Genomic DNA, 19,859 nt, shown 5'->3' with positions numbered 1-19,859 from the left:
TTGTATATTCAATTTAAAAACAGCTTAGTAATTAATGTATTCAATAAATACCCAACTACTCCTGCAACTTAGGATAGAGCTTAACTCTCAGTATGAGTTTAATCTTTTGAAATGGATGTCATTGTAAAACAGTTCCATATTTTGAGATCAGGGAAGACAAATATATAGGTACCCACTGTAGTCATCTGCAAATGATTAGTGTGGAATTAATCAAATGGATGGTTAAGAAGAGAGGTATATAGAATAGGGATGCTAAATCAAAAGAGGTGACCAGGGACTAGTTTCTTCAAAACCAGAACATAGCGGGAGCTGTTGTTTTAGCAACATTCTCTAATATGCTAATCTGAGCACAAAGTACACTGTATCAAAGTACACTTGTGTTTGTGGATTTCAAATGTGAAGTAATTTCAGTAGAATACAGTCTTGTTAGGATTGGGTTTATGAATCTAATTTAAGTCACAGGAATCCATAAATAGTTGGAGAAATTCTCAAGGCTTTGGACATACTGCCCCTGGTTTCTGTAATTCAAAGTGTGGGCTTTAGGACATTTCTGTTTCTTCTGATGTTTTTATGGAGTAAAGATACATCCTTAAACTACCCATCAAGCATAGCATTTCTTTTCCTTCTTTCATATAAGCAATTTGAAAATTTCTATGGATTCCAGATTTCAGTAAGAGTAATGAGTAGAATAGAAAGTTAAATTTATTTCTGTGGTTTATCCCTACATCCAGGAGGAAGCCGTACAGACAATGATGACTCTTTAAATCAATTATATCTAAGTTTAGAATAGTAATAACAACTAATGTTACTCTCTAAGTCAATATAAGCTACCTATACTTATAAACTAATACAAAAGGTTCAAATAAGTTGGAAGCTTTAAACATTACATGAATTAGTTGAGGTAAGAGAGCAGATTCCTATTGCAAATAAAGAAAAGGCAGACTTGGAATATAGTATTTGTTTATTCACAGTTAAAGGTTTGAAATACAAACTTTACCACAAAGCCTTAGTTTTTAGCTTAGAAAATTCTGTTTTAGGACACCTGAGGAAATTAAAGGTGGCAATGATAATAAGTTTTATGTCAGTAGTTCTTATTCTTTTATTGCTTCACAGATCTTTATAGATGGATGTGAAGAAATATATGAAGATTTTTGCCAGAAAAATGTAAACATACAAGATTTGGCACACAATTTTGAGGAATTTTCTCATACCCTGACCATACAATGGGGACTTCTGAGAGTAAAAGGAGCACTATTAAAATTATATGTGGTAGGGTCAGGGATTTAGCTCAGTGGTGCCACCGCCTGCCTTGCAAGCACAAGATCCTGAGTTCAATCCCTGGTACCAAAAAAAAAAATTATGTGTGGTATAAACTGGTACTACCCTGGGCTAATTAGATGTATGACTATCCTACCTTAAGCTTCCATGGGAATTCATGGCTCCACATACAGATCTTTGACAATCACTAGCCCAGATATTTAAATTTACCTTAACTTTTTATAACAAAAGGCACTTAAAATATATATGTATACATGTATATATATGCATATATACACACACACCTATATATATATATGTATTTTTTTCAGTTGTGGGAATTGAACCTGAGCCTACTGAGCTACATTCCTGGTGTTTTACAATTTTTAAAAATTTTGAGACAGGGTCTTACTAAGTTGCCCAAGCTAGGCTTGAACTTGTGATCATTCTGCCTCAGCCTCCCAGCATGCTGGAATTACAGTGTGTGCCATCACACCCAGCTTATGTTTTGTTTTGTTTTGTTTTTTTGCGGGGAGGGGGGGTGGTGGTTCCGGGGATTGAACTCAGGGCCTTGTGCTTGTGAGGCAGGTGTCAGCACCACTGAGCTAAATCCCTGGCTCCCTAGCTTATGTTTTTTATTAACATCTGTTAATTTTATGAAATACTGCATTTCAATTGTAGTATTTTCATATATGAGAATAATACATTTTGACATAAAAGGCACTTTTACCAAAGGAAAGAGTGTAATTTTTGTTGCTTTGTTTTGTTTTTGGTACCAGGGATCGAACTTGGGACCCTGTGCTTTCAAGGCAGGCGGCAGAACCACTGAGCTAAATCCCCAGCCCCAAGAGTGTAATTTTTAACTGGTGGCAATAAGCATGAATAAGAAATTTTAGCCTTGCATTTTAAATCTAAGAAAATTTACCTTCACTGCGAACTCCATGTTTGTGGCTTTATGTATACATCTCTTGCAAACGGAGTACGAGCCAACTCCAATATCTTCTTTTACTTCATATCCATCAGTAAACTGAATACTGTTCCTATGCAATTGCTACAAATAAAATTATAAACTGATAATGAGTTCTACAATGTCTTCAGTGCATTTCATAATTGGGTTGTATGTTACTCAGTATGCATTTTTCATGTTAATTATAAATGAATATCAGTAAAAATAAAAAATGATTCTTTATAGCACCTATTCTTCTACAAGTATATATTTAAAGTAATAAATACACCTTTTAAAAAGTTTATGTTAAAAAGAAAAAAAATAAATATGTACAAAAGAAAAAGCAGAAATACTTGATAAGGGGCCTATAGCCTTGTCTGTGATTTAGCAATATTCCACTCCCCAGCCAACTATCAGTTTTTTTGAAGCACCTGTAGACATAAGGAGAAGTTTGAAACTCTAGTATAGATGAAAAGACTTAGGAGGACTCAGAATTAGAACATCTGGATTGTTTCAGATGTACCACCTATAAGCCATGTAAACTTGCGCCTGTGTATTCTCAAAGGGTAATGGTGAAGATTAAATAAAAACAAAGCATTTGAAAGTGTAAAGAGTTGTCATTTTGTCTGGTGGTGGGGCTGCGGGGAAAGAGGAACCCTGTTCCACTGCTGGTGGGAGTGTAGACTAGTGCAACCACTGTGGAAATCAGTACGGAGATACCTCAAAGAACTAGGACTGGAAGTCTCATTTGACCCAGCTATTCCCCTGCTGGGTATCTTCCCCAAACAATTAAAAGAATCATACCACAGTGATATTATGTGCACCCATGTTCATAGCAACACAATTTGTAATAGCTAAAACTTATAAGCAGCCCAATTACCCATCAACTGGAGACTGGATAAGGAAAATGTGTTTTTAAAAAATAAAATGGAGTACTACTCAGCCATAAAAAATGAGAAATTAGAGACATTTATAGCTAAATGGAGGCACACTGAGGCGATACTCTTAACTGAAATAAATAGGACACACGTGTAAATACTGAATAGCTTCTCTAGTGTGAGAAACTGAAAGTGTAAATAAGGACTAAAAGGTATAATAGATAATGTGAAACAGGAAGAAAAGGGGCATAGGGGGCCGGGGATTTAGCTCAGTGGTTTCGCCGCCTGCTACGCAAGTGCAGGGACCCGAGTTCGATCCCCGGTACCAAAAAAAAAAAAAAGAAAAGGGTCAAAGGGGAAGGGGAAGTGGGAGGGGTAGGAGAAAGGAAAGAAGGGAATGGAATTAATATGAGAAAATGAAAAAATGGAAACAAAGTCTTTATAAATAAGGAGGGATGGAGGGGTTGAAGGGAGGGCAGGGGAAGGGGGAAAAATAAGAACCAAGAGAGATTATGTAAAGGTGCAAATTTCCATTGAAGAATGTCATTATATTGTATACCTAAAATGTAACAATAAAATAATAATAAAAAAGTTGTCATTTTGTACTTTCAGCAGTTATGTCCTTCTTCATCTTCAACTTATAGCTTTATACAACTTCTAATATATGCTGCATGATGAGTAGCAAATTACTGTTTCTATAAACAGGCTGATGGAAGTTTTCACTATACTGATATGAGACCTTCCATGTCTACAAGTTTTGTATAAGGTAGAGTTTACTTGCCATGCATTCATGTGCTTGCATAGTAAAAGTGACAGACTACAGCAACCTAAGCTTTGTTTAAAAAGTTTTTTTTTTTTTCTGGTACTGGAGACCAAACTCGGGTCCTTGCACTTTAAAAACAGTTTTAAACTGGTTTTCTGGAAAGCAGAAAGATGACTTACTCATGAAAAAAATTTTAGAGCAAAAGCACTTAATGATCAAGTAAATCCAAATACTAGTAATACCCTAAAAATAATGGTTTCAAAAGGTATACAGTATCTAGCTTCTTCTATGATTAAAAAGATGAATTAAATTTTAAAAAATGTATTTTAGTTGACATTAAGTAATTGTACATATTTATGGCATGCAGTGTAACATTTTAATACATGTATACAATATGTAATGATCAGATCAGGACAAATTAAATTTACTTTTCCATAATACTAGCAGGGGAAGAAATCTAATGTTTATACTACTTGTGTTCCTTAAATATTTAATTTAGTAGTCCAGTTTCCTGAATATTCCCTTTCCCTACTAACTTGCTCTTGTGATCTTTACTTATTTTTTCTGCAACTCTGATAAGCAAGATAAAGAGGTAGAGGGACTTGAAGGCAGTACTCACAGCCTTTTCTTCTTAATGACTGGGTACCATAATTAGACAGTGCAGCCTACATGATATCCTATGAATGTTATGCTCCTAGTTACGGGGGAAACACAAGGCTGATAAGCAGCAAATTTAGGAGATTTTAGGATAGCACAAAGATTTACCCTGGAAAAAGTTCTGATTGAACAAGAAAAAAAAGTCAAATGCCTTGTATTTGAATTTTCATGTTTTTTTTCCTCTTTACTTTTGGGAATTTTTGCAGTAAACTCAGGATCAAAATAAAATGTATCTTCAGGCCTGCCAGTTGCAGGTTTAAAAAACAAGGACAGAAAAACAAGGACACAAAACTTGGAAAACTTAGGATTTGGGTTCATTTTTAGTTCTTACATCTTTCTAAGACAAAGACTGGTAAACTATGGCCTATGACAAATCTGGTTCATTGCCTGTTTTTGTAAATAAAGTATGTATGTAAGTATGTAATTTTGGAGAATGGGTTCTTGCTTTGTTGCCCAGGCTGGCTTGAAACTCTTGAACTTCCTGCCTTAGCCTCCCAAATGATTGCGACTAGAGGCACGTGTCACCAGGACCAGCTTGTAAATAAAGTTTTATTGGCACAGTCATGTCTGTTTATGTACTTTATATACTGGCTGTGGCTGCTATGCTACAAGAGCAGAGCTTAATAGCCATCTGAGAAGAGATATAGCTGCAAATATGTATTTTCTGACCTTTTACAAAGAAAGTCTGCTGATGGCTAAGGCATCAAGGAACCAGGAGACCTCAGTCCATCGTAGCAGACCTGAAGTAGGCTGGGGATGATGCACACTAGGCCTGACAAACATTTTGAGGTACAGGACAGGGGACAGACAAGATGATGATGTTCACGTCAATTTTCTTTTTTTTTGGTACCGGGGATCAAACTCAGGACCTTGCACTTACAAGGCAGGCACAGTGCCATTGAGCTAAATCCCTGGCCTATCACCTCAATTTTCTTAGAATTTCACTTTCATGTCACATAGGTATCTAGGATTTTGGTTCATGCAACCTTTTCAATGACATATGAAAGGAATTTCTAAGAGTACTGTTAATGATATAAAATGTATTTTAAGTTGTTCACTTAAAAGTTAGCGATAATCTGTATCTTATTACTCATATAATGAAATATAGCTTAAAGCATTTGAAATCTAAAATGATCAAGGAATCCACTCACCTGAACAATTGAATGCACACCAACTGTCTGCATAGCTTGGCTTTCATCATCTGAGGTAATAGCAACAAAACTAAACCCCCGAAAAAGCTGATGTGCATTAGCACTAGGTGGAATCCCAGGGGAATCTGAAATGAATAAGAAATCACTAGGAAGATTCCTTTGAAGGTTGATAAAAGGAAGAATGAGTGAAATTACGATTTCTCTTACTTAATCTAGAGGAGTTCTCAGGCACCCATTACATACACTTTGATGTCCAGGTTACCTCAGTGAGGCCTGGCATCACATCTGTCCTGATCACTTACTGCCACTACTATTCTAACACCCTACTTTCCCAGAGCCTAGAATATAGCCAGCTTATTTGAAGAGTATAATAAATCTAAGAATTACTGGGCTAATGGCATTCAAAATTAGCACTGAACCACTGAGCTTCTTTAAATTAATGGCGGGCATTTTATCTGTGCTATCCAACGTGGTAGTCAGTAGCCACATATGGCCACTAAGCATTTGAACTGTGCCTAGTGCAAATGAGAAACTAAATGTTTAATTAATTTAATTAGATATATGTGGCAGGGCAGCCTACATGAAATCCTATGAATATTATACTCCTAGTTAGGGGTGAAATACAAGGCTGATAAGCAGCAAATTTAGGAAATTTTAGGATAGCACAAAGAATTACCCTGGAAAAAGTTCTCACTGAACAAGAAAAAAACAGTTTAATGCCTTGTATTTGAGTTTTCATGTTTTTTTTCTCTTTACCTTTGGGAGTTTTTGCAGTAAACTCAGGATCAAAATAAAATGTATCTTCAGGCCTGCCAGTTGCAGGTTTAAATGGTGGATGGATTTCTCTTCTATATAGTTTCTGGAGGAAAAAAAAGAGAAACTTAGGTAACGTATTAATTATAAAAAAATTTCAAGCAAGTTTTCATTCTATACTTACGTTCCAGTCTATTGTTGAGAAAAATGAATGTCTTTTAATTTCTTCAACTCCATCTGGTCCTGCACCTATCAAAAGTTGATTGATAGTTTTATTTATATATATAACTTATTTATATATGTATAACTTATATATCTTATTTAAATATATATAACTATATATATATATAGTTCAGTCTTTGCTTTTAATCTTTGTCTGAATATTTAATAATCTCACTATAAAAACAAATATCCACCTCTCCAAAAAATAAAGTCAAACATCAACAAACACACAAAAGAAGCTAATTAAAAATTTTACCTAATCTGTTTGCAGGATTTCGTTTGAAAAGCATACGTAAAAGACTCTGGGCTTCAGGACTCAAAAACTGTGGCATCCCAAGTTTGGCTCTAAATAATAAATCCACACATTAACATTTTATTTTTTGAGGTATCTATTTTTATTTAAAAAATTTTAAAGTTAAACTTTTTATTTTTGAAATACTTGTAGATTCACACTCAAATCATGAGAAATCATCGGAGAAATCACAGAGAAATGATCTGGACCCAGTTCCCCTAATGGTAACATCTTACAGAACTATAGTGCGAGCTAATGGCACACACCTGTAATCTTAGCACTCTGAGGCTGATGGAGGAGGATTCCAAGTTCAATCCCAGCTTGGGCAAATTAGCAAGACCCTCTCTTCAAATAAAAATTACAAAGGGGTGGGGATATAGCTCAGTGCAAAAATGCTGGGTTCAATCCCCAGTACTGCAAATCACAACCAAGGTGTTGACTTTGACACCATTCTCATTCACATGGCCCCAGTTTTACTTGTGCTTATGTGTCCGTATGTTTTTAGTTCTGTCATTTTTTGTTTTGGTACCGGGGATTGAACTCGGGACCTTGCACTTGCAAGGCAGATGCCAGAACCACTGAGCTACATCCCCAGCGCTAGTTCTGTCATTTTATTATGTGCCTAGGCTCCTCTATGAATGTGTTATGGTTCATTTATCAATTCACCTATTGAAGGACATCTGAATTGTGTCCACTTTGGAGCTATTATGAACAAAGTTGCTATAACATTCATATACAGATCGTGTGACCACATCAATGGAATTTTAGTCATAATCTTTTGGTGGACTTTCTTTTCAGAATTTTACAAAGAGCTACTCACTACTCTTACTACTCTCACTATTGTGAGAGTAAAGTCATCTTTCTGCCTGTTAACACTTTTTCACAAGCAGTGGGACTGAAATCTATACCAATGGTTCAGAAACTGTAGCCTTTGTACCTTTTTTCAAAGGTAATTTAAGAAACCCAATATTAGCAACTGTGAAGAGAACATGTGCTTCATACACCACTTCCCCCTTTCAATCCTTTTAACGGCCGCTGCAGGGAGGCAGAATTGACGGGAAAGGGGTTTGTGGAACATTGATGACTTTGTAGTACAGTCTGAAAACCACTGGCCTGGATATAGCTTTTAGCTATAGTATTTAATTGTATTCTTTCTCCAAACCTACAAATTAAAGAAACCAATGATCCTGTAACTATCACAATAATAACAGAGCTTGAGAAAATGGCTAGCAGAGAAACTCCCTTTTCAGAAACAGATCCACTTATTATTCTGTGAATTGTTTCTGAATTATTATGTGCCAGACATTACTTAGTACTGTGGATATAAAGCTAAAGATAGGCCCTCATGGTCAGCAGGGAAGATGAATATAGATAACCCTAGTACACTAAGAGACAAATCCAGAAGGATATATATAAAGAATGCTAAGAGAACAGCAGTGGATACCTAATTTAATACAGAACAATGTGAAAGGTCTCCAATGGAATCTAAAGGTTGGAAATTTACTCATTTGGCCAGGGTTCCCCAAAATTTTACTGGACAATATTAATCTCTAGATACATAGCAACAACAATAAAACTATTTTTTTTTTTTGTACTGGGGATCGAACTTGGGACCTTGCGCTTGTTAGGCAGGCAGCGGAACCACTGAACTAAATCCCCGGCCCAACAATAAAACTATTTAATAATCCAGCCAGTTTATGGAATGCTATCTATTATACCCCCTTGTTGGAGACACTGAATAAAATACACTTCATAAAAAAGGCTGAGAAATCTAAAGAAATCATGATTTTCTAGACATTTGTCTCTAGTACCTCTTTTTTTTCCCCCCCAGAGAATACCTGTTAAGATCAAGGGTAGCAGGGAATGATTTAGAATGGGAAAAGGTAGTAGGTACTCTACTTTGGAGCATGGATTAGTAGTGTGGGTAAGAGGTCCCCATGGCCTGACCACTGTGAGGAATGCAATGCAGAGGAAGGGCTGGAACAGAGAAAGAGTTCAGAGATAAAACTGAGACAATGCATAAATATATAAGAGGGAGGAAGACATCAAGAATGATTCCCAGGTTACTGGCTTGGGAAAGACGGTGCATGGAAATGCTAATTGGGAGTACAAGAAGAGGAAAAAAATACCCAGAAAGTAGAGATAAATTTATTTAAAGATGTGAAGTCATGCATGCTATATGTTTTTGGAAAAGCCATTCAGGTGAGTAAATGGAAATTCAGTTCTGGTGCTTGATTAATTGATATAAAAAAATGATTTGGGAATAATTAAAATGTTGAGAGTAGATATAGGAAAGACTAAGGTCAACTGAGGAAGTGAGTATAGAGGGAAAGAAAAGCACATAAGAGACTGAACCCTGAGGGAGAAGGGCATTTAAAAGGTGGTTTGAAAAAAGAACAATCTGGGCATTAAAAATAATTAATATAGAACTGAAGGTGTAGTTCAATGGTACAGTATGTGTTCAGCATGCACAAGGTCCTCAGCATAAAAAATAAAAAAAAAGAATGCCAGGTGTGGTTGTGCATGTCTGTAATCCCAGCACTTGAGAAGCTGAGATAGGACTGTCATGAGTTCCAGGCCATTCTCTGATACCAAGTGAGTTCAAGACTAGCCTGCAGTATATAGCAAGACTGTCTCACCCACCCCCAGGCAACAGTTAAATGAAAAACAGGCTGGAGAAATAAGCACAAAGAGAATAAAGAAAAAATTCTGCAGTCTTAGAAGACTGGCCTTCACTGAGTTATATCCCCAGCCCTTTTATTAATTTTTAAATTTAGAGATAAAGTCTCACCAACTCACTACGTTGCCCAGGCTGGGCTTGAACTTGCCATACTCCTGCCTCCTAGAATGTTGGGATTATAGGTGTGTGCCATCACATCCAGCTCAGAACTGGTTTAAATCCTTTGCTTGTTTTAAATCCATTCAATTATCAATGACACGTCTCAGGTGAACGCTTCCCAGCCAAGTGTCATTTCTGAAAGTAAGCCACACAGGCTCAGCATAACCATACTTGAGTACCAACTAATCAACAACACTCCCACTCAAGTAATAATGCTCTTATAGATGATGTCAATCTATGTATGGACCTGAAAATCTGCCAGTTCTTGAACTCCACCCTTCTGCCAAATCCTATATAAGATCAGTGGTCTACTCTGCCTGGAGAGACTCTATTAGACCAACATTGATTCTCTTATTATAAGAAAACAATAAAATTAACTTAATGCTCTTTGTTCCAGATATCGAGAGATGGTCTCTTCCCCTGACAAGATAAATTCAGAAAGCAAAACAACTGACTTGTTTTTTTTTTTTGTACCAGGGATCGAACTCAGGACCTAGCGCTTCCAAGGCAGGTGGCAGCACCACTGAGCTAAATCCCCAGCCCACAACTGACTTGGTTTTGACATGTAAAAACAGAAAGACAACAGGGGGTAGGGTATTCTAGATTAACAGAAATTTAAGAAATATAACCAAATGGAATGTGTAGACTTGATTTGGATCCAACTGTAAGACAAAGAAAATCTGAAAAATTGGGTTAGGGATTAGTGTTAGGTAATACCTAAGCATATTACTCATATTGTTATATGTGGTTATATAAGAAAATACCCATATTTTTAGTAAGGCAAACTGAATAAAGTAGATAAGAAATGACATGTCTGGAATGCTTAAAATATTTGAGTTAAAAAGAAAAAAGGAATAGATGAAGCAAATATGGCAAAATCCTGACATTGTTGAATTTGGGTGATGAGTACCTATTTATGTTCATTTTATTATTCTATTTTCAGAATTTACATTTGAAAAATTCTGTAACTAAAGAAAGAAAAACAGGCAGAGGAGGAATGGTTAAGCAAAAGAGACCAAAAGAGGAATGGTTAGAGAGGCAGATGAGCGTAGGAAAAGCAAAGCGGGTAGGGAGTAGTCAACAGTGTCAAGTCCTCTGCAGAGAGACTTTCCTTACTGGTTCATCTAAAACTGCCTCCTGCTCCTAAGCCCCTTCCCTCCCTTATTATGGGGTTCCCCATCTGAATAAAGTACTTCAGCTTATCTCTATAGTTCCCATTATAGTCTGAAATTATACTTATTTGCTTAAATATTAATTCCTCACCTCCTCCACTAAAATGTAAGCTCTGTAAGACAACTAAACATCTCAGTCTTGTTCATACTGCATCCCCAGTACATATACCAAGAACTCAATTACCTGTTGAATGAATTGTGTGAATGAATGGCAGAGTCAACTCTGACAATCTGCAACAGGTTTTAGCAACCAGAAGACCACTGACAACCATAGTGACAGCAGTTTCAGGAGAGTGATGGGGGATGAATGACTAAAATAAGTCCCCAAAATAGTAACAGAAAGCATAGACTACTCTTTGAAGAGACCTTGTATTCAAAGGGTGTAAGAAGGTGGTACAGTAACTTGAAAGGAAGGCCAATGAGAGGGTTTGGTTTTTGAATACTAGAGTATTTGTTAGCTGAAAGGAGAGGACCAGAGCAGATGGAATGATGAAGGTTCAGTCATGAAAGTTCAGTGAACATTTACTCATTTACGTAGTATTATTTTTAAACTTTTATTGTGAATAACATAAGAAAAGTCAGGGGAAAAGAAAAAAAACCTCACCAGGCAAACAAAAAACCACCCAAAGTACATGGCTCAATGATTCACCATAAAGTGAATAGTCATCTGGCCAAGAAATAAAACATTGCCAGAACCCTTCATCCACTGTAACCACTTTCCTTATTTTGCCTCCAGCTTTTATCATCTAAATATGGACCTTAAAATATGTGTTAGTTTTGCTTGTTTTGTAAACTTTATAAATAGAATCACAGTATTTATTCTTTTGTGTATGAACTTATTTTGCTCAATGTTCTTATGTGATTTACTCAAGTTGTCAGACATAACTGTGGTTTGTTCATTCTCTCTGCTGTAAGGCATAGTATGTATGCCCATGAACCAAAAGCCTAGACCTGTTTTTGTATGGCTCTGAAGAATTGTTTTATGTTTAAACAGGGTTAGGTTAAAAAATACAAATAAAGAAGAATATGTGACAGATTGTGTGTGGCCTGCAAAACCTAAAATATTTACAGATAGCAATAAACACAATTCTTACTGTATCCAACTGTATGACTATACCATAATTTATTAATCGTTTTTACTGGAAATGATCCAGTTTCTACTATTACAAATAATGCTGCTATGAACCGCTTTGTACTTGTGCCTTGATGTGGTGTACCTTGATGCATATAAATTGAATACATGCCCAGGAGTGGGATAAATGGATTTATCTTTATAAGATAATGACAAAAACTGCTTTCCAAAGTTGCTATGTGATTATTTATAGTCCTGATTTGCTATGTGTGAAAGTTGCCACTGTTCTATATCTCACCAACACTTTGTATTGTCAGTCTTTTTTCTTTTGGACTGAGATTTAAAATATATTTTAATGAAAACATTTTCTCACCATCTTGAAATAATGATGATCTATATTTTAAAATTTGAAGCTGCTATAGCATCAGGACTTAACTGCTATCTTGCTAAATTGCCCTGGTTGGTCTCGAGTTTGCGATCCTCCTCTCTTAGCTTCCCAGAGTGCTGGGATTACAGGCATGCACCACTACACCTGGCTTTCTCTAGTGCTCTCTTTTGGTTTTGTTTTTTTTTTTGCTTTTCTTGCTGTGTAGTTCAGGCTGGCCTGAAATTCCAGCAATCTTCCTACCCCAGCCTCCCCATTGCTGGGATTACAGGCATGTAAGTCTGGCGGTCTCCAGTGGTTTTGAGGTAAGTGTTAGACATGTTCTCCTCTACTGGAAGTCCTTGTGGCAATTTAAAGGGCTTGTTATCAAGTATTTAATTACTTTCAGTTATGCATTCTCATGAATATGAGGGGTATGTATTTTTCCTAATCGAAGTATCTTTGCTCTATCTTTCCCCCAATATGGCCATCTTCTATATTTTGGGGGGAGTTGTACTGGAGACTGAACCCAGAGGTACTCTACCACTAACCTACACTCCCCAGCCCTTTCTGAGACGTGGTCTCATCATGTTTCCCAGCCTGGGCCAGAACTTGGGAACCTCCTGCCTCAGTCCCTGAGGAGCTGGGATTATAAGTGTGTGTCAGCCTGCCTGGTGGGTTTTTTTTTTTTTTGTATTTTTTATGTTGGTAACCATATGTAGTTTGAGGGTGCTATGGATCCCCACCGTATTTTTTGTGATTTGCAGGTGAAGGTGGAAATATTTTCCAGGAATTCTTGATCTGTTAAATTTGTGATGAATGCAATCTGTAAAAATGAGAAAGGCACTGTGCCTTCAAGTGCAAGGTCCTGAGTTCAATCCCCAGTACCGAAAAAAAGAGAAATTCTACACTTTCTGCCATAGTCCAGAGTCTACCTGAGGGCTTCTAAACAACTGAGCGCAAAATCTCCCCTGTAAGGTTGGTGATTATGCTCTTTAGAGGCAGTGCTCCCTAAATGTCCAGCGTGCCAGCTTCTTTATAATTCTAGCTATTCTGGTGGGTATGCAGTAGCTTATTGTAATTTTAATTTGCATTTTCGTTTTTTGAGGCAAGGTCTCATTATGTAGTTTAGGCTGGTCTTAAACTCACTATGTAGCCAGGCTGGCCTCAAACTCATGGCAATCCTCCTTCCTCATCTTCTCCAGTACTGGGATTACAGGCATGTGCCACCATGCCTTATGCATTCTCTTTTTTGTTATATGACCCAGACTGGCCTCGAATGTCTAAGCACAAGGGATCTTCCTGCTTCAGCCTCCTGAATAACTGAGAATATGGGAATGTATCACCTTGACAGGTAATTTGTGTTTTCTGATTAATAAGGTTGGGCATCTTTTCATAAGTTTATTGGCCATTGAGTATTCTCTTTTGCGAGGTCCTTAAGTTTCCTGCCCATGCTGTATTGTTCGCTTTTTTTTCTTATTGCTTGAATGGAGTTCTTGATAGATTCTGCATACAAGTAAGCCATTGTTGGCTCTAAGTGTGGCAAATTTCTTCTACTCTCTGTTAATGAAATCTTTTCTAGTATGACTCATTAAGAGACTGTTCTTTCCCTACTGCTCTACAATTCCCACTGGTTGTAATTTATTTATTTATTTTTTTGGTACCGGGGATTGAACTCAGGTCCTTCCACTTGCAAGACAGGTGGCGGAACCACTGAGCTAAATCCCCGGCCCTCCCACCGGTTGTAATTTAAGGGTTTATATATGTGTAGATTTGTTTCTGGACTGTTTATTCTATTGTACATGTCTACTTTCCATACTTATTTCAACGTCATATTGTCCTAGTTACAGTTAGAGTAAGACTTGATGAGAGTAAAACAAGAGAAAAACAAGTTACTTGTTAGAGTAAAACAAGTCTATCTTGATCATCTTTAAGGAAGGTTTAGCTATTCTTGGTACATTATCATATCAGAATCAGTCTATCAAGTTTCACATAAAAAGCTTATTAGAAGTTTTATTTGATTTCCATTGAGACCATATTTTTATCATACAGTAGGGCAGCCAATAGCCACATGTGGCCACTGAGCATTTGAAATGTGACCAGTCCAACTTGTAAATGAAAAATACACACTGAATTTCAAACAAATATGAAAAAAGTTATAATACCTAAATCATCTTTAAATGTTGATCATATGTTGAAATGATAACATGCTGGATATTGAATTAAATGAAATATATTACAATCAATTTTAATTGTTTTCTACTTTTATGTAGGTACTACAACATATGAAATTAGGTATGTGGTTTCTGTAGTATTTTCATTAGATAACACTGATCCATAGAACTTACATCTTTACAATAGTGGGTCTATTATAATGTGGATATGGTTTATCTTTCCAAGTTTTTCTGGTCTTTTAAATTTTCTTTTAATAAAAGTTTCTAGATAAAAAATAAGTAAGGGCTGGGGATGTAGGTCAATGTGAAAGTGTTAGGTTCAATCCCCAGTACCACACAAAAAATTAGTTTTCTGTACAGTGGTCTTGCATAACTTTTGCTAGCTTTACCCCCAGAAACTTGATAATTTTTTAATGTTATCGTTAACAGTATCTACTGCCTTTTTTTTAAAAAGTTTTTTTTTTGGTACCGGGGATCGAACTCAGGTCCTTGCGCTTGCGTAGCAGGCGTTGAAACCACTGAGCTAAATCCCCGGCCCAAAAAGTTTTTTGAGACAGGGTCTTGTTGTGTAGTCCAGTCTGGTCTTGAACTCACTATGTAGCCAAGGCTGGCCTCAAACTCATGGCAATCCTCCTGCCTCACCCTCCCGAGTGCTGGGATTAGAGGCGTGCATCACCATTCCTGGCTCTACTTTTTTCTTTTTGGTGCTAAGCATTAAACCCAGGGTCTTCTGCATGCCAGGTAAGTACCCTAACACTGATCTGTATTCCCAGTCCTTTTTGTTTTGAGGCAGGGTCTCTCTAAATTTTCCAGGCTGATGTCATGCTTTTCATTCTCTTGCCTCAGCCTCCATGTATGTTACCATGTCCAGCTATGGTATCTACTTTTAAAATTTCATTTTCTGCTGCTAGTATACAGATACAAAATAGATTTACATAGAATAGATTTTTGTTGATTGATCCTGTAACCAACAACTTTGCTAAACTCTTATTAATTCTACAAATTTATATTATGATAAGATTTTCTATGGATACATGTTATCTAAATAATGACAAATTTATTTCTTCTTTTTAAACTTTATGCTATACTTTATTTGCTTGCTTTACCACACTGGCTATGACCTAGAGGACAAAGGAGATAAAAGTGGAATAATACGCATACTTGTCATATTCCAACTCTCAAAGGTAAAGCTTTTAATATTTCACCATTCGCATAATGATGAGTACTCTAAACCTACCTAGTTTGTTCATATTTAAACCATGTAATATTGATAAGTTTTAGTTATTTTTTATACATTTGACACTTTAAAATCTTATTTCTTAATCTGATGTATTTATTTAAAAACCTCTACTTTAACATTGCCATTACAGAATACTTACTTAAGAATCATAGTCATGGTTTCTTTTCGATCTTTTCCTTGGAAAGGTAGTGTACCAGTGAGCATTTCAAACTATACAAAGGTAAAATAATCAGAGGTATCAGTCAATAAGTATAAAATCTCAAGTCCAGAGCTTAAAAAATGCATCATCTTAATTACAACCAAAACTTCTAAAACTGTCAGCTATAAAACAAGTGATTTATATTTTTACTATATTCATTATTGAACTTCTTGATAATTCCTAAGAAATAACTGAGCTATATAGTTCCTTTGTAGAAATTAATCACACTTTAAATGGCAATTTTAGAGTGTTAGATATGTGAACAATCTGAAGGATATGCCAATTTCATATGAACATTTTTTAAAGCATTACTTTCTTTTTTTTTTTTTTGGTACCGGGGATCAAACTCAGGTCCTTGCGCTTGCATAGCAGGTGGCTAAACCACTGCGCTAAATCCCCGGCCCTAAAGCATTACTTTCTAACAGATCAGGTTCTTACAAAAAGTAAGCACCATTAATACTTTAGATTGTTACTATTAGCAGACAATCTAAGGAAATATATTTTTACTTTTTCAAATTAGGATGAGATGAAATTAGCTAATGGGTTCCACAGTCTTACACTGCAGCCAATTATTTTTCTTGGTTATTTATTACCTATACTATAAAACATAAAAAATAAAAATATCAGTTTCTCTCTCATAATATTTTCTGCTGATTTTCATGTAATAAAATAACTCCTCCCACTCCTTAAAAAACCAAAAATCCAGACCTTACCATTAACACACCAAAAGACCACCAGTCAGCACTCTGAGTATGACCTCTACGATTAACTACTTCTGGAGCCATGTATTCCACAGTTCCACAAAAAGAATATGCTTTCTTTTCATGGTCAATAGATTCTTTACTTAGGCCAAAATCTGCCAAAATAAATATTGAAATCATAAATATTCTCAATAATTTGCACAGAAAAATTTTAAACTTTGAATTCCAATATTTACATTAATTATTAAAAACTATAATCCAAGTTTGTAACATAGTACATTATTCAATATTTGTACCATAATCAACTTTAAAGGAAATTATGCAGAGTAGAAGAGAATATTTTAATAAAATTAGGATTTTTACCTGTTAACTTGATGTGCCCTTCTTCATCAAGAAGTATGCTAAAAGAAAACAAAGTCAGAAAAATCTTTTAAACCACTAAATGAAGATTTATATGAAGCTAAAACTCCACTTTGTTTTGTTTTTTGTTTTTTGGTACCAGAGATCGAACTCGGGACCTTGCACTTGCGAGGCAGGTGCCGGAACCACTGAGCTAAGTCCCCGGCATAGAAGCTAAAACTGAAATGCCTTCTCAAGCATCAGATCACACATTTATTCTAAAATATTGTTTTAGACCACAAATAAGAAGCCAAAGGTAAAGGACTTGTAAACTATTAGGAAAATAATCAAATAAGCTATATTGTTCTGTCGGGAGCAATGCTACATAATTTTAGGGAAAAATCATTTGGTTAGCCTAGCTCTCTTGCCTACAGGCCAGCTATGGAATTCTGAGACATAATTCCATTTTGGCCTCTGGTCACAACTGAGACCTCAATGATGCGGTGATGCTGTGATTCTCCAGGACAAGAAACATCCTGGGAGCTGAAAACATCCTGGGAGGAACAAACATCTACTCAGTTCCTCATTGTTCTTATACCGTTACCATCTTGTTTACGTGGATGTACTGAACTCTCTGCAAGTTATTTGTTACATTTGTTTCTCCCGATGTACTGAATAAAAGGTGTGGTACGCTGGAGGCTTTCATCTTTGCCGCCCAGAGCAGCACTGATCAGGCCCAAAGCTCAGCTTCTTCTCAGTCTCATTTTTCTACCTTTCTTGTAATTCGCCTTGTGCTGCCGTGGCTCGCAGACTAGGACTTACTGCAGAGGTTCTGGTAACGTCCCCTTTCCCTGTTCCCTACATTGTTCCAAGCTACTCTTTCTCATGCTTTTTTGCAGAGGTGGACTGACTAAACCTTCCAGTACTTGCATAATAGACTGTCTACAAAATCAAGAACGTAAGTCTTGGTCATATTTAAGGTCTCAAACTCAAGTATCCTTTTCTGGTTCTTTTTTTTCCCAGACACAACCTATACAATCCTTTTCTCAATATATTACCTTCCCCACACTCCTTGCTTTTAATGACCTACTGTCTTCACTGTCTACATTCTCCAGTGTTTTTGGTCTTCTTGGAAATTATGAGGACCTAGATGTTTGACTTTATTCATTTCTCTAGACCAGCAAATGGCGAAGCACAGACCAGTGAATGAATGAGGCCAGTCTACAGAGGACCTACAAAAAATTCTAAATTTTTTTTTGCTACTTCACAAGGACAATAGAAATCATAAAAGGTAAATAGGCACAGCATGATAACTAGATCTATAATGTCAGAAAATAATTGAAAGAAAATAGTAAGGGACATTTAGCGAACTCATTAGGTAATGACAAAGAAGGGCAGTTGGAAAATTATACTGGCTTGTACAGATACTTGAGTGAGGAGTAATGTAATTAATTATGGAGCTAGAAAAAGCAATAGGCACTAAGCTATAAGCCAATAACTATTTCTGGATAGGTATTTTAGTATACTGACTTGAAAGGTCAAGTAAAAACTATTTCACTTATATTTAAAGCTATTCCACAATATAGGCACTTATTTACTTTTAATTCTAACAAAGTATACAAGGCAAATTTTGTTATAAAATTTTACTATTACAAAAACATCACGAATCTTCTTTATACATCAACTCAAATGTAATTACAGCAAAGTTTACCACTGAAGATAATTCAGTAGGGATATACTTTTCAAGTCTCTTTCATAACAAGATCCTTGTTATGAATGCATTCTTTTAATAATTATTTTATAGTCATATTTATTGTAACAGATATAATTTAAGAGAATGTATAAGTTCATAAAACATAAAAGTACTCCCAAGTTCTACGTGATGGTATTTATCTGGATCACTTACCAATTGAATATTATTTAAATTTAATTTCAACATCTAGATGCTTATGGGAGAGATCTCAATATAAGTAATTTTACCTACATTTGATCTTACTCAAGCCTTGAGACAGTGCCCATGCTTCATACACAATTTCATGACCAATGCTAATATAATGGTTTATTATAAGTATATTCAATTAAATAGTATAAAACACTGACTTATGAATGTTTAATCTTTTTTTTTTTGGTACCGGGCATTGAACTCGGGTCTTTGTGCTTGCGAGGCAGGTGGTGGAACCACTGAGCTAAATCCCCAGCCCATGAATGTTTAATCTTAGGCTTACAGTAATTTTTTTCTTCTAAGGATTATATGCTTGAATACTTACTCTTTTTTTCTTTATACTAGGGATTGAACATGGGGCCTTGCAAATGCTAGGCTAGTTTACTAGTGAACTACAACCCCAGCCCTTGAATATTTATTCTCATAAGGAATTATACCATGTTTTGTAACATCATTGTTAGAAGTTGAAAAGACAATGAGGATAACTCAGTAGTTATTTGGGAAATAAAATAGAATCATAGGAGAAATTTACCCCAAACCAAAATATAAAGTGTAAAAGTGTAACAATTTCTACATGATCACTTAAAAGAGTTCCAGAGGATCACTTTCAGTACTTCCTGTTACAATATGTAATTTAAATTTTGCACATAACATTTTAAAGTAATATTCAAAATACATGATAAAGATGATAGTTGTATTTTACAAACTATACACTTCTTTTTCAGATAAAGTCTCACTATGTTGCCCAAGCTGGTCTTGAACTCCTAGGCTCAAATGATCCTCCCATATCAGCATCTCATGTGCTGGGTCTACAGGCCAGTGCCACTTTAAATGGATGAACTGTATGGTATATGAATTATATGTCAATAAAGCTGTATAAAATATTCTTTATTCTTTG

The 19,859-nt window shown here is 35.9% G+C and overlaps 1 protein-coding gene across 8 annotated transcripts in view; it reads right to left on the bottom strand.

Annotated features, from left to right (window-relative positions):
- The window catches only part of Rps6ka3 (ribosomal protein S6 kinase A3), a 109,768-nt gene that overhangs the window by 16,496 nt on the left and 73,413 nt on the right, over positions 1 to 19,859 (bottom strand). For all 8 annotated transcript variants that reach the window (XM_087193645.1, XM_087193646.1, XM_004866178.3 and 5 more), the window contains 8 exons: positions 17,044 to 17,081; positions 16,693 to 16,835; positions 15,920 to 15,990; positions 6,884 to 6,972; positions 6,590 to 6,654; positions 6,409 to 6,511; positions 5,653 to 5,777; positions 2,183 to 2,308 (listed from right to left, as the gene is read on the bottom strand). In XM_087193645.1, coding sequence (XP_087049771.1) covers positions 2,183 to 2,308; positions 5,653 to 5,777; positions 6,409 to 6,511; positions 6,590 to 6,654; positions 6,884 to 6,972; positions 15,920 to 15,990; positions 16,693 to 16,835; positions 17,044 to 17,081 — 760 coding nt within the window. The remainder of the gene's footprint in view (positions 1 to 2,182; positions 2,309 to 5,652; positions 5,778 to 6,408; positions 6,512 to 6,589; positions 6,655 to 6,883; positions 6,973 to 15,919; positions 15,991 to 16,692; positions 16,836 to 17,043; positions 17,082 to 19,859) is intronic.

Source organism: Heterocephalus glaber, unplaced genomic scaffold (genome assembly GCF_053883595.1).
Source record: "Heterocephalus glaber isolate CG9 unplaced genomic scaffold, H.glaber_assembly_v1.0 deba00001594, whole genome shotgun sequence".
NCBI classification, from domain to species: domain Eukaryota; kingdom Metazoa; phylum Chordata; class Mammalia; order Rodentia; family Bathyergidae; genus Heterocephalus; species Heterocephalus glaber.
The sequence above is the reverse complement of the archived record's forward strand: the minus strand, read 5'-3'. Positions and strand labels throughout refer to the sequence as shown.